The following is a 13556-nucleotide window of genomic DNA, read 5'->3' on the forward strand; positions in this document are numbered from 1 at the left end:
CACACACACACACACACACACATATATATATATATATATATATATATATATATATATATATATTTATATATATATATATATATATATATATATATATATATATATATATATATATATATATATATATATATATATATATATATATATATATATATATATATGCGTGTGTGTGTGTGTTTACTCTGTACATATACAAGTTAAATTTCTCAAAACAAGATGCGCCACTGCCTGCCTTTTTTTTATATTTATTTATCGTGAATGCATTGAAAGGCTTACGACAAAAGCTGCATACAAGCAGCTTGACAGGCCCGTCAGCCCAATTCAAACGTCAGCAGCAGACGGCAGATATGCATGCTGTAGAAATTTACAGTAATAGACACAACACACCAAAGTATCGCAATTCTATTGCGATAACAAAAATATGCAAGTAAAAATTATATACACGCTAACAACTACACAAAGAAACGATATTGTATTCGAAAAACATGGGAACGCTACAAACAAGAAAAAGAGAAACGACGAGGCAATACTGAAACATACAAAAGTGCAAATAGTGTCAATTTACAAAAAAAGATGCACCGGTAAAAGAAAGACTGATAATAAAAAGTATACATATGAGCTACTGCACACAACAGAACAGGAATAAGCGCTTCATAAAAAAAAATGGTTACACCAATCAGGGTATCACCCACACTGAGATGCATATGCACTAAAATATTACACATAGGAAAACCAACGGCTAGTAATTGAAGGCCCGAAAAATTGGATGCATAATGCATTAAAACGGTACACACAGGTAAAAAAAGTAATGTTTGTTGTTGAAGGCGCGAAAAATTTGAGTAGCAAAGAGAAGGAGTAAGAAGAAGGTCTATAACGAAGGTCGGCAAGGCAGAATCGATAGACACTTGGCGATAACAAAATGGGCGACGTAAAAAAAAAAAAAGAGAAACCTTACCAGGATGACGCTATCAATCTAGGCACTTCCTTTTTGGAAGTACGCGTCATATTTATGTTTCTTGCTTCCAGTTTGTTCAGTAAGCGCGGCAAAGTATTAGATAATGTTTGCAGACCGTATGATGTACGAAAGGTGGGCACGTGCCATCGTTCAGTGTTTCTGCAAGTATATACAGGCGCATTCGGGCAAAGGCAGGCCAGCTCAGATAAATTTTTGCAATTTTTCACTAGTTCTTTCTTGAAGCTAAGAGCTAATCTTACATTATAAAGATCGAAAATTTTGGTAATGCAGTATTTCTGAAATAAATGACCAGTGTGGGCCGAGAAGCTCAAATTCCAAATGGAACGCAAGGATTTTTTTGCAGTAAATTAAGTCTATTTTTATTAGCAAGCGTAGTAGTTCCCCAAACTAGGTGAGCGTAATTTAGATAAGATTCAAACAAAGATTTATAAAGCAGTAACTTAACTTTAAGTAGAATTAAGTGGCGGTGTTTGCTAAGAATTCCTGCAATGCGAGACAATTTTATCGTTACAGAATTAACGTGGTCATCCCAAGTAAGGTGACTACTGAAGTGCACTCCTAACACCTTCAGGCATTCCACAATTTCTATTGAGTCAGAACCAAATTTAACATACTGTGGAACAATGATTTGTTTATTTCGGGGTCGAAACAGTATAGCTTTAGACTTGTTTGCGTTTATTTTTAATCGATTAGTAATTGACCAGCATTGAATAGACTACAAGACAGCGTTAGTTTCCCTTCCGATCTGGTCAGACGAGTCCAACGAAAAAAGTATGGTCATATCATCGGCATACAAAATGCACTTAGCTTGTTGACATAAGCTTAAAATATCATTAATATATAAATTAAACAACAAAGGTCCTAATATACTCCCCTGTGGAACTCCAGCTATTATACGCTTAACAGATGATTTGTGGGTATCAATACAAACATACTGTGTGCGACTGGCTAAGTAAGAGGCGAGTAAAGAGTGAACACAACCGCGGAAGCCATACCTATCAAGTTTCGATAAAAGTATGTTATGATTAGTGCAATCGAATGTCTGAGAAAAATTAAGTGTCAGCCTACACGCTGACACTTAATAATAGAACTATGCTTATATTAATTACAAAACATCGTCATAAATTTGCTGGCTTACAAAGGCGTTAGGCCAATAGAATATTTTGAAAGCAGCAAATTTTAGGCTCTCCATACAAAATGAGAACCGGTTACAATGAATTTACGCAGATTAACAGACTGGCTATATATACAATTGGCAGTTTTTAATATGTTCGTGTGTTTTTATTATGTTCAATATGTATTAAGGCTTTCCAGAAGCAATATTTATTATCTTCCGCAAACCTGGCATGACAAAACTGAGTCATCTCCGATATACATGTTGTGACAACATTACTTACACTCGGGTTTCTCGTGAAACAATCGAGCACATGTAGGCTCATATGAAGAACACTGTGCTCTGAATATCGTAAAGACTGCCGACTAAACCAGCGTATAGATGATTTAATCGTGGTTGTGATAGTTCTACTCTCTTTGTAGTTCGCCAGTAGCCACTTATTATGTAACGCAGCTCAAAGCACTGCTTGACTGAGAACTAGGCGGATCCATGCAAATTCCGATTGACAATTTTTTGTGGGTCGGCAGCTTTTCGAAACAGTGAATGTATCGACGCAATTTCGGCGTGCCTGCATATTCACTCGTGCAACATGCCACGTCCCAGATGCGTCTACTGATAAAGGCTCAGAAACACACTAAACCAGCTAGAAATAAGCTATTACGCGCTTTCGCAGGCTACGACGCTCATGCTCCCAATGCAAACGCTCCTGTGATCTTCAGTGCCATGGGAGTACAGCGCCACCGCTACAGTCACCACCGAAGAATCAGCCGAGACACGGCGCGGCCACCTTGTTCATTCCACTGCGCCCTTGGTGAAGCTTCTATGTGGCGAGAAAAAAAATCGTTTTGCCCTCTTATATAACTTTGTGTGTGTTTGAAAATGTCTGCGTCAAAGAGTACGAGAGGCACAGTGAACGCTGGTGCGTTTTATTTTCAAATTTACTTTGCTATAGTTTTACTTTGCTATAGATTGGCGCCACCTATATTAAAGCATCTAAAATTGCGATGCCTCTGCAAGAAATCTGCATGTGCTCGAAACTATACTTCGGAGTTCGTGAGCTGTATAGGGGGGGGGGGGGGGGGGTTGACTTAAAAAAAAAGAAAAATGGCAGCCCGATCCGCAAGCGAGGTCAGAAGAGTGCCGCATTCTACGTCAATGGATTAATTTTACACTCGATGGAATGGATTCTTGCACTCATTGAAATAGCACTGCTTTTCATTGTAACGCTGTTTTGAGAATTCTTTCATACCTCCTAATATAATGACAGCTGCGCCGTGACGTGGTTTTATTGCTTCTTAGAAGCGTTCTTCGCTTCTTAGGCTGGCACGCCTGCCGTCCCCCTGTAGATGAGGCACGTTCAGTGGGACTTCTCAACGAGGAGCAAAACGCTGTTCGGCGCGTGAGGCATAAATAAAAAAATAATCACAGAATATGCACGGAGTGAATGATTATATAGTGGGGCGAAGCGTCCATTCATCCGTACGTCTATCTGTGCATTCATTCGTCCATGCATACGTCGACTCCTATCACAATACAGCACGAATCCCATGGACGTATGCTTCGCCCCACTCATCATATCTATTTATCTATTTGTTAGTACCTCAAGGGTACCGAAGGACATTATATGAGAGGTTAGCATCAAAAGTAAAGAGATGGAAAATAACAAAAATACAACAAATAACACAAACAATACAAAGAAAATACAAAATTTAAATACAAATGCAAATACAAATACAAATGGCACCATTTAAAAAAAATGCCGCCATATCCACGAAGTGAATGATGATGAGTGGGCGAAGCTCCGGAGGTAAACCTGGTAAACCATGAATCCTCCGTACATTTTGCCCACTCGATTTTATTGCAACGCTCCCCCTAGCGTACGTCGCCGCAGTATATCGAACGATGACACGCGCCATATGTGGCATCATTCCTATTTTATAACACCTCGCATCTTTCATAATCAACTACACGTACCGCCGTCTAGTTTATAACATCTTGCATCTTTTGGACGGACGGACGGACGGACGGACGGACGGACGGACGGACGGGCGGGCGGGCGGACGGACGGACGGATAGATGGATGGATGGATGGATGGATGGATGGATGGATGGATGGACGGATGGATGGACGGACGGACGGACGGATGGACGGATGGATGGACGGACGGACGGACGGACGGACGGATGGACGGATGGACGGACGGATGGACGGATGGATGGATGGATGGACGGACGGACGGACGGACGGACGGACGGACGGATGGATGGATGGATGGATGGATGGATGGATGGATGGATGGATGGATGGATGGATGGATGGATGGATGGATGGACGGACGGACGGACGGACGGATGGACGGATGGATATGGCTGTACCCTTTAGATCGGGCGGTGGCTAGCGTAATACTTAGAACTGAACGAGAGGTGGCTACATACAGGGGACGCACAGCCCACGCCTTAAGGAGCTTCGCTCCTAAAAACGATAATCTATTTTACACAGATAAGTCCAAAGACAGCAGTTTCATATATCATACTATGTGTAGGACAGTAGATCGGAAACACGCTGCATCAAGGACAACTGCAACGTCTCCTGGAAGTAGCTAACGTGGTTGCTTGGGCGAGTTGGTACGACATGATTCACATAAAAAACAGCGCCAATAACGAGAGACTAGAAAAAGAAGGAGACAGACAGCGGCACTGAACTTACAACAAGATTTATTTGCCAGAACCGCACAATATATACTTGGTCAGTATCTAACAAAAAAAGAAAATACAAAACAAACAAAACAGAATCCACCTAACAACCACATAGTCATCTTCACAACGCACCATGAGCAGCACGTGTGCTAACGTGCCGAAGGAAATCTATTTCTTTTAATGATAGCGCAATCGAAGGCCTGCTGACACATGCACTGCCCAGCCTTTCTATTTCTGAAGCCTCATAAATTTCACGTATCAACTGGTCCCGATGCCACCTAATGACGGTACAAAGCTGAAAATCAGGGACACAGCCGCAGTCTCGGCATTGAATGCCGAGATGGCCCGAAACTGTAGAGGAGACGTTGTGAGCGTGCTCTTTCAGCCGCTCATTTAAACACCTGCCTGTTTGGCCGATGTTTGGCGATGCGGCAAGTGGTACATCGGCCAAACAGGCAGGTGTTTAAATGAGCGGCTGAAAGAGCACGCTCACAACGTCTCCTCTACAGTTTCGGGCCATCTCGGCATTCATTGCCGAGACTGCGGCTGTGTCCCTGATTTTCAGCTTTGTACCGTCATTAGGCGGCATCGGGACCAGTTGATACGTGAAATTTATGAGGCTTCAGAAATAGAAAGGCTGGGCAGTGCATGTGTCAGCAGGCCTTCGATTGCGCTATCATTAAAAGAAATAGATTTCCTTCGGCACGTTAGCACACGTGCTGCTCATGGTGCGTTGTGAAGATGACTATGTGGTTGTTAGGTGGATTCTGTTTTGTTTGTTTTGTATTTTTTTTTGTTAGATACTGACCAAGTATATATTGTGCGGTTCTGGCAAATAAATCTTGTTGTAAGTTCAGTGCCGCTGTCTGTCTCCTTCTTTTTCTAGTCTCTCGTTATTGGCGCTGTTTTTTATGTGAATCATGTCTCCTGGAAGGCTATTCCAGTCTCGGGCAGTTCGGAAGAAGGACTGATTGAATGTAATGGTTCGGGTAAGGGGTGGAGTTACTGCGTTCAGGTGGCCTGTTCAGGATGTATGATGAGTCAGTTGAATCAACCGGTTGTGACGAGGCATGGTGTGAAAGAGTCTGTGGGAGAGGCATGGACGTTAGATGCGGCGACGAGAGGCAAGAGGTACTAGCCCCAGTTCAGACGTTAGAGACGAAACGCTTCTGTGATACGAGTACTCGGAAAGAATAAATCTGGCGCAACTGTTATAAACCGAATTGAAGAGCGTTAGTGAGATTAGATTGTTGGGGGTCAAAGATAGCACAGGCATATTAAAGTTCGAATTGCAGGAGCATTTTATAGGCAAGTAATCTTACGTGTAACTCTGCCATGAAAATATTACGGCGAAAGTAAGCAAGCATTTAGCATAATTTATAATGTGGGATATATGATCCGTTCATGAGAAGTCTTGAGACAGGTGAAGCTCTAGGTTGTTGAAGGAATGCACATTAGACATAATGCAGTCATTAATCTTCTACACGGAGGGTGCATAGTTGGGTCGACGATAGAATGAAATATTCACTGTCTTACTAGTGTTCAGTGACATGAGCCATGTGGTACACCAGTCTTAAATATGAAAGAGGTCTTCCTGAAGAGTACAAATGGCGGAGAAGTTATTAATAGAACGGTGCACAACGCAATCATCTGCAAAAAGGCATTCACTCTGTGAACGTCTTTCACTCTGTGGACTTGCAGACTATGCCAGATAGAAGGAAGACCAACCAAGATACGCTAAAGGAGCCCTTAAAAGCATAAAACCACGTCGCGCCACGCTTTGCAGCTGTGATTATCTCAGCACACCTGTAATAATTCTCTAAACAGCATTACAATGTAAATCAGGGGTAGTTCTACGAAAGGAACACGAAAGTAACTCATTTATTTGCGTGTAACCCGTGGGCGCAGAATTCAGCATTCTGATTGCGCTTGTGGATTGGGCTGTCAGTTTTTATTAAATGTGGAGCACACGGAGGAAGGAAAAGGTAAGGAGAGGCCCTGACGTCACTCGTTGTGAAGCCGCAATGAAGCCGGAAGTCGGCCATATTGAGTAGGCAAATTCTCCTCTCTTGTTTACATATGAATGCGAAGCAGAAGGCGCGACTCCCTCTCCGGCTCGGAAAGCACGTGGGCTGCGCAGCGCGTGTGTCGTGACGATCCGAAACTAATGGAACTGGGCTCATCACTCAGAGCCAGCGGGACACCTTCAGCGAAATCGCTTCGTCCGAGTAATAACAAAGAGTAACAGCTCGCTGACAACGAAGCAACTACGAAAGAACGCGCGCTAGATGCACTGACAACGGCGAGTGCTTTCACGTCATTAATTGAGCAACTGTACAGACAACACGATCGGTCGTGCGCCTTCTACGGTTGCATTCCGCCACGCGACTGACGCAGCGTCCTGCCACTGTGTCTGTGTTCCGCGTGAAACTCACCTGCGTCAGCATTCTGCGACCGTGGTGACTTTGAGCACGGTGCTAGTGACAGTTGAACGTGGTTGCTGTTACGTTGAGATTATATGCAATGCTGGTGGAGAGTGTACCAAGCGGAACAGAAAAGGTGTTTTAATACGCACATGCAAGTTGTTACTGTACACACACAACACGAAACTACGTATGTGCACATGGTCCTCACGGCGTCTTGCTGGGCTCAACAGCGTCGTCCGTTGTCACAAGCAGGAGCACTGCTCAACCGTCACTGACCTGCAAGGTGTTCGTCGTCATTCAGCTTCGTTATGGTGCCCAACGCCATTTCGCTGAACACTAACTGCTTCATCCGCGTCATCCGCCACACGACACATGGATATGCACTTGTTCTACGCACTGTTGAAACCCCGTGATGGACAAAGAGATTTGTAAACGTTGCTAAGAGTAATGTAACAGCCAGACGAACACTGCGTAACCAATAACGCGGCGCAGAGCACATATATTGTCCGCCACGGCTCAGCACGAGACCTGGGGAGGCACACATTCCGCCGCCAGCCGCGGCCGCTCACTACTAGACCAGCTTCACTGAGCAACACGTAACCATAACAACGCCGCCATTGTGCCTACTGAGTATGGCCGCCATGATGTCATTTCCGCCACATTTTTTACGCCCTGCGCCGGCTGGGCATGCCCTCTCCTTACCTTTTTCCTTCCTCCGTGGTGGAGCATTTTATAGCCGCACCTACTCGCAAATCCGGTGTCGGCGGCGCCGTTGGCACTGCCACTGCGCATGCTGGCGTCTCGTGCGCAAGTATTTTTTTTTAAGGGGCGAAGCTCCTTACGGCATGGCTTGTGCGTCTCTCGTAGTGCGTAACCACCAGTGGCACATACCCGAAATAGGTATAACATTTGACCTCCAAGGAGGTGCCGGTGAGAGATTTCTTCTGTGCGTTGTTTAACAATAAAAAATAGTGCTCAATGTACATGCCAATGGCTGCTAATGGGGAATGAGAGACAGGAGCATTCGGCTTTTAGTCAACGCGCACGCTGCGATCCCCATTAGCAGCCATTGGCATGTACATTGAGCACTATCGGACAAGAAAGGGTTGCTACATTATACTCGCTGGGTGTAACCTCCTTAGTTTTAGAAAGGTTTAGCGAGCGTTGAGCCGCAGGGCCATGAATACAATGAACTAGTATATACCATGAAAGAATTCGAGGTGGTTAAAGGGGAGAAGCAGATACGAAGCGCAAGCCGTAAGAAATTAAAAGCTGAATCCTTCTGTCTCTCATTTCACATTAGCAGCCACTGGCATGTACATTGAGCACTATCTGACAGGAAAAGGTTGCTACGTTATACTCGCTGGGCGTAACCTCCTTGGTTTTAGAAAGGTTTAGCGAGCATTGGGCCGCAGTGCCATGAATACAGTGAACTAGTATATACCATGAACTCAAGGTGGTTGAAGGTGGGAAGTAGACCCGAAGTGCAAGCCGTAAGAAAGTGTGCGTGTGCCACCTCTCGTTTAGTCCTTGGAATGTCCACTGAATGGCGGTGCTTCAATATGGGGAATATATGATAAAAAGATGCGAGATGGTGGGACTTGGAGTGTTGAATAGATGGACGAACAGACACACAGACAGATGCATGGATGGACGCATGAACGGACGCAGGGGCGGATGCATGAACGAACGCAGGGACGGGCGCACGAACAGACGCATGGACGGTCACACAGACGGACGCATGGACGGACGAATGCTTCGCCCCACTCTCCATCATTCACTCCGTGGATATGCTGCCTTTTTTTTGCCTATCTGACGCGCAGAAGGGCACGCAGCAGAATGATATATTCTTGAATTAAAGGGAAGAAAGAAGACCTGATGTCACTTTTTCTAATTGAAAAAAAGAACTACAACATTGACATAGCATCGATTGTATACACCGTAGCCAGTCGGTAACTTAATTAATAAATTGCTACGATTGAATCTAAAATTCACTCCGACTTCCACTACGAAGTTTTTTCTGCTCTATGCATGTAAAATGCCACCGACGCATTCATGCAAGGTAACCACGCGAATGCCGCCGCATGAGCGCGTTACGAATAAATAACACACGCTGGAAAGGAACGGCAGCTGAGTCGACCAAACTCAGAACTCAGTATCAGCAACTGTCTTGCTCTGTCCTCGCAATGTACCGATGCCGTCAAGTCTGGCGCGAAAGCCGCGCTCTCAAAGCGTACAACAGTTCTCATTCGCCCGCGAGGCTTCCCCAGCTTCTCTTTTCAACTACCTTCCGCCACGCCACAGAAGCAGAAGGCAAGAGAAGGTCTAGACTATGTCTAGACTGAACGTCACCGGCTCTGCGACGACCACGGGCTGGTTACAGGTGCGCTTTGTTTACTCATGATTGCTCACTCGCACTGTGAGTTCTATGGTGTTCAGTGGATATGTTGGGGAATGCAAGAACGAACATCGAGATCTTTTGCTTGTTGAAGAAGAACGCCACACGCGTTCAGAGTTTTGTGTATCTGGCGGGAAACACTACGCGTTACATAGCAGTGACAATTCACACTTTTCATTCTTCAATAGTGTTACCTCGACGAATACTTGGTTTTCTAAAAGACGCCGTTCAACCGCATGTGGGATCCTTTGATTTGGATGCAGTCGAGATTACTGTAAATGAACACAATACTGATATTTTCATTTTGCTACTAAAACAAAATAAAAACACATCTGACAAAAAAGGAGGCGATGATAACTCAAACACTTTCCGTGTGAAGGACGTGGGGAGTAAATGTAGGAGCGCTAATGATAGCTTTTCACAATACTCAGGCAAAATTACTTATCACAATAATAAGCGACACGATCAGCGCACTTAATTATCTAGAGCGTAAGTGGAATTCGGTTGACCACCTGATGAATATCAGTACGCGATAAAAAAGTAAAGTGATCTCTAACGATAGGAGGGCAATATGATTCAACGACGATAATTAGCCAAGTTTTCACCCATATATGCGGGTCTAGAAAGAAAGAATGCTAGAATGCCTCTGTCACAGACAAAATAATACCTTTTTGCAATGATATATATATACGAAAAATTCAACAGTTACCATGCTTTTATTCGCCAAGTTGGACCAAAAATAGCAATAACAGGAAAAAAATACTTTTCTTCAGTACAGCCCGAAATTTTGTCGGTGATTTTTGCCCGAATGCGAGAAAAAAAAGTGCGCATGCTGAAATCTTACGCGCTCATGCTTTCTGCCGTGGTCTCCGCCGCTACAGGAACCCACATTAAATGCGCCCTCTCGCGATAGCCGGGCGCGTGAGGCAATACTCGCTGCTTTTACTGGGGATACTCGCGGGTTTAGCTGGTTTTACTAAGGACGGCTGGAGAAAATCACACCGACCGCCCGCAATCTGGAAGGCCATGAAAACATAGCGATAGTCATGGAGATTCATACAATATAACCTAGAGGGGAATCTGTCGCTTGTGTTTACGCACGCGGGCTCCTTCTGCGGCGCTTGTACACCCATGAGACATTTAGGAAGTACAAGCTTCGGATCCGCTTCGAATCGATTGCATCTTTGAGATTCACGACGCGTGTTTCCGAATGTAAAACAATGTCATATGATCTTATATTTACTTGAAACTTGTTTCAATTATTTGTACGCAAAGTTATTGCAAAATGTTTTTTCACCTGATGGCAAAAGTGAAACCTGGGCAAATTCAGCCATCAGAGTATGCAACATTCTGCTATTGTGTTCCAGATTTCACATGAAGATTTAAGGAATTATCTTTACAGCACTTGAAAATAAACATCGTTGTTTTTCTCTTGCAAGCATAGATTTTCTATTTAGGAAAATAACGGTAGAGTATTAGGTGAGAAACACTTGTGATTTCGTCTTCTGCGACGCTAAGTGCTTCTGCCACAGTGGTCCCAGTGGTCTGCCCCCAACGCACCTCTGATTTTGTTGTGAAGTCGAGTTTGCTGAGTGTGACATTGCGTCTACGTAGCTAGGTCATCGCATCGCAGTTGATTTAAAACGAGTTTAGTCAAGTCGCGCTAGTGAAAAACATGAACTCGAGGCAGTATCCTGCAATAACCGCAATGCTATGTTCACCCGGTCAAAATAACAAAACCGTTATTTTCACCCAACTTGGCTTGGATCTGGGCAGATCAGTGGAACATTGCAGCTTTTCGTCGAAGTTTACAATGCCGGTTCAGGCAACCGATGGGAGCTTTTCTTTTGATGAAGGCACATCAGGCGCACTCTTCGCGTGTTTGTGGTCAGCTCGCTGTTCACGTCGTTGGCACGGACACTGTCATTGTGCTTGTCGTTGCAGTGTGCTTTGTGAACGTGAATCGGAAGCCAAAGTAACACATGGTGGCGCTGTGACTCCATACAGGCAGCGCCATCTTTGGTAAAAGTTGCAATCGGAGATGTATATGGAGCGTTTTCCCTTCGCTGCAATGTACTGTCGCTCGGTTACGTGCTCGAGCAGAGAGCGCGCACTGCGTTTGAATCACCTCACAATGTACCGCCTGAAGTGCAGCTTCACAAAGATCTCTGAGCTGGACAAGCACTTCCGAGAAGCCAATCGAACCAAAGTAGTAAAGCTGGTTAGTCAAGTTTATGATGTTGAGCAGACGACGCAAGACGAGGATGCCCGAGTCACTGCGAAATGCATTTCTCGGGTCCTCCGTGATAATACCGTGTACGACGTATGCCTTGAGGAGGAAAAACACCTTTATTGATGCTGGCTGTGCCAGATAGCCCTTATTCCCGCCGGTCTAGTTGACATCCCTAGTCCGGGACGTCATTAGTCAAGGGCGCCACCCGAGCCCACTCGACTAGAGTTCGCTGTTCCTCTAGTGTGGAGCTATTGAGTAGGGTCGTCTCTCAGTCCTATTTGGTGGGGTTGGGAAAGGGGGTTAATTTTGGGTTCATTTGGCAGGCCCAGACCATATGGTAAGTGTTGGCCACTTCCCCGCAGTACTGGCACAGCCCACTTATTTTTGCGTCGTAATACTTGAGTATGGCTGGACAGTACAGCCTGTTTTTCTGTAGGCGCCGCAGGGGTCGCTCCTCCGTTTTCGAGAGTCCCTTCGCTGGTGCGGGATACAAGCGGCGTTGCTCAATGTAGTATTCTTTGATTTCTCGAAACCGTGTTAAAGGTGTGGGACGTTCAGGTCTATCAGGGGAACGGGGAGCTTCGCGGGAATTAAGCACGCGGGCCGCTACATGTGCAGCCTTGTTACCCCATACACCCTGATGTCCCGCAGTCCATATAAGACGTTTTGGGGTAGGATCACGGTTCCTGATGCTGAATTTTAAAAGTATATAAGCCAATGAAGAGATTTCTCTTGCAAGCTCTTGCAGGCTCTTCGAGAGTCTGTAACTATTTGTTTTGAGTTTGGATGGGATACTGCCAGTGCAATGGCCACCTCCTCCGCCTTACTTGAGCTTGTGGCTTTGAAAGTGAGGCCGTCCACCTGCGTGCCTTGATGTATTACCGCCGCCGTGTAGTATCCCTTAGGTGACGGCCCGGCCACATCGACGTAGTAGACCCCATTACGGGAGCCAAGCCGTTGTTCAAGTGCCTCAACGCGCGCTTGCCTTCTACCCTGGTGCGCCTCCCTGGTCATATTGCGGGAAAGCGGGGATACCCAGTCTTGTTCTCCAAAGTTCAGTAATACGCTCCGCGTTTTCAATTTCGCATTCATGCCGGATCAAGAGGTGGTCCAGTAGGCGCCGCCCGGGGGGCGTCTGCGTAAGACGCGTACATTGATTTGTGAGGTGGGCTTCTTGGAGCTCTTCTATAGAGTTAAAGACTCCCAATGCAGAGAGTTTCTGATTTGAAGTGCTGATGGGTAAATTATGTGCGCGCTTAATTACCTTCTTAAGAATAGCATCGACTCTGTTCTCTTCGTGTTTAGTCATTCGTAAGTATGATTGGCGAATGTATGCCTTGCGGTAAGTCTCATTTTGCTGACATGAAGCCGCATACTCTATCGATGTGCTGTGTTGACGTCTATAGAAACCATATAATTATTGTTTTGATGTGGTCTATAGCAGTAGAAGCCGTGTACTGTCATGTGCAAACGTTTGCGGCGTACTAAAAAATGAATAAAAGCTAAAGTTTATATGGTCATAGCATCGAAATGTCCGAGAAGTTTTAGTCATGTTCTCAGTGGCGCGCATGACCCAATTACGTCACCGCAAAGCAGCAAGCTAAGTTTAACCACAGCGAGTAGAGTTCAACTGCCCCCTCCTTTTTTTTTTTTTTTTGCTCTCGTGTCATGCTTGCTCTCTTTCGCGAACGCGGCTGATGCAGCTTTCCACG

General features: G+C 45.1%; 1 protein-coding gene across 1 annotated transcript in view; it reads right to left on the reverse strand.

The window, feature by feature from the left end:
- Positions 1-229: 229 nt before the first annotated feature.
- The window catches only part of LOC119179522 (manganese-dependent ADP-ribose/CDP-alcohol diphosphatase), a 120009-nt gene continuing 106682 nt past the window's right edge, over positions 230-13556 (reverse strand). Inside the window, exon 7 of the mRNA XM_075869866.1 lies at positions 230-2910. Coding sequence (XP_075725981.1) covers positions 2840-2910 — 71 coding nt within the window. The 3' untranslated portion in view covers positions 230-2839. The remainder of the gene's footprint in view (positions 2911-13556) is intronic.

This window comes from Rhipicephalus microplus, chromosome 7 (genome assembly GCF_043290135.1).
Source record: "Rhipicephalus microplus isolate Deutch F79 chromosome 7, USDA_Rmic, whole genome shotgun sequence".
Taxonomy (NCBI): Eukaryota; Metazoa; Arthropoda; class Arachnida; order Ixodida; family Ixodidae; genus Rhipicephalus; species Rhipicephalus microplus.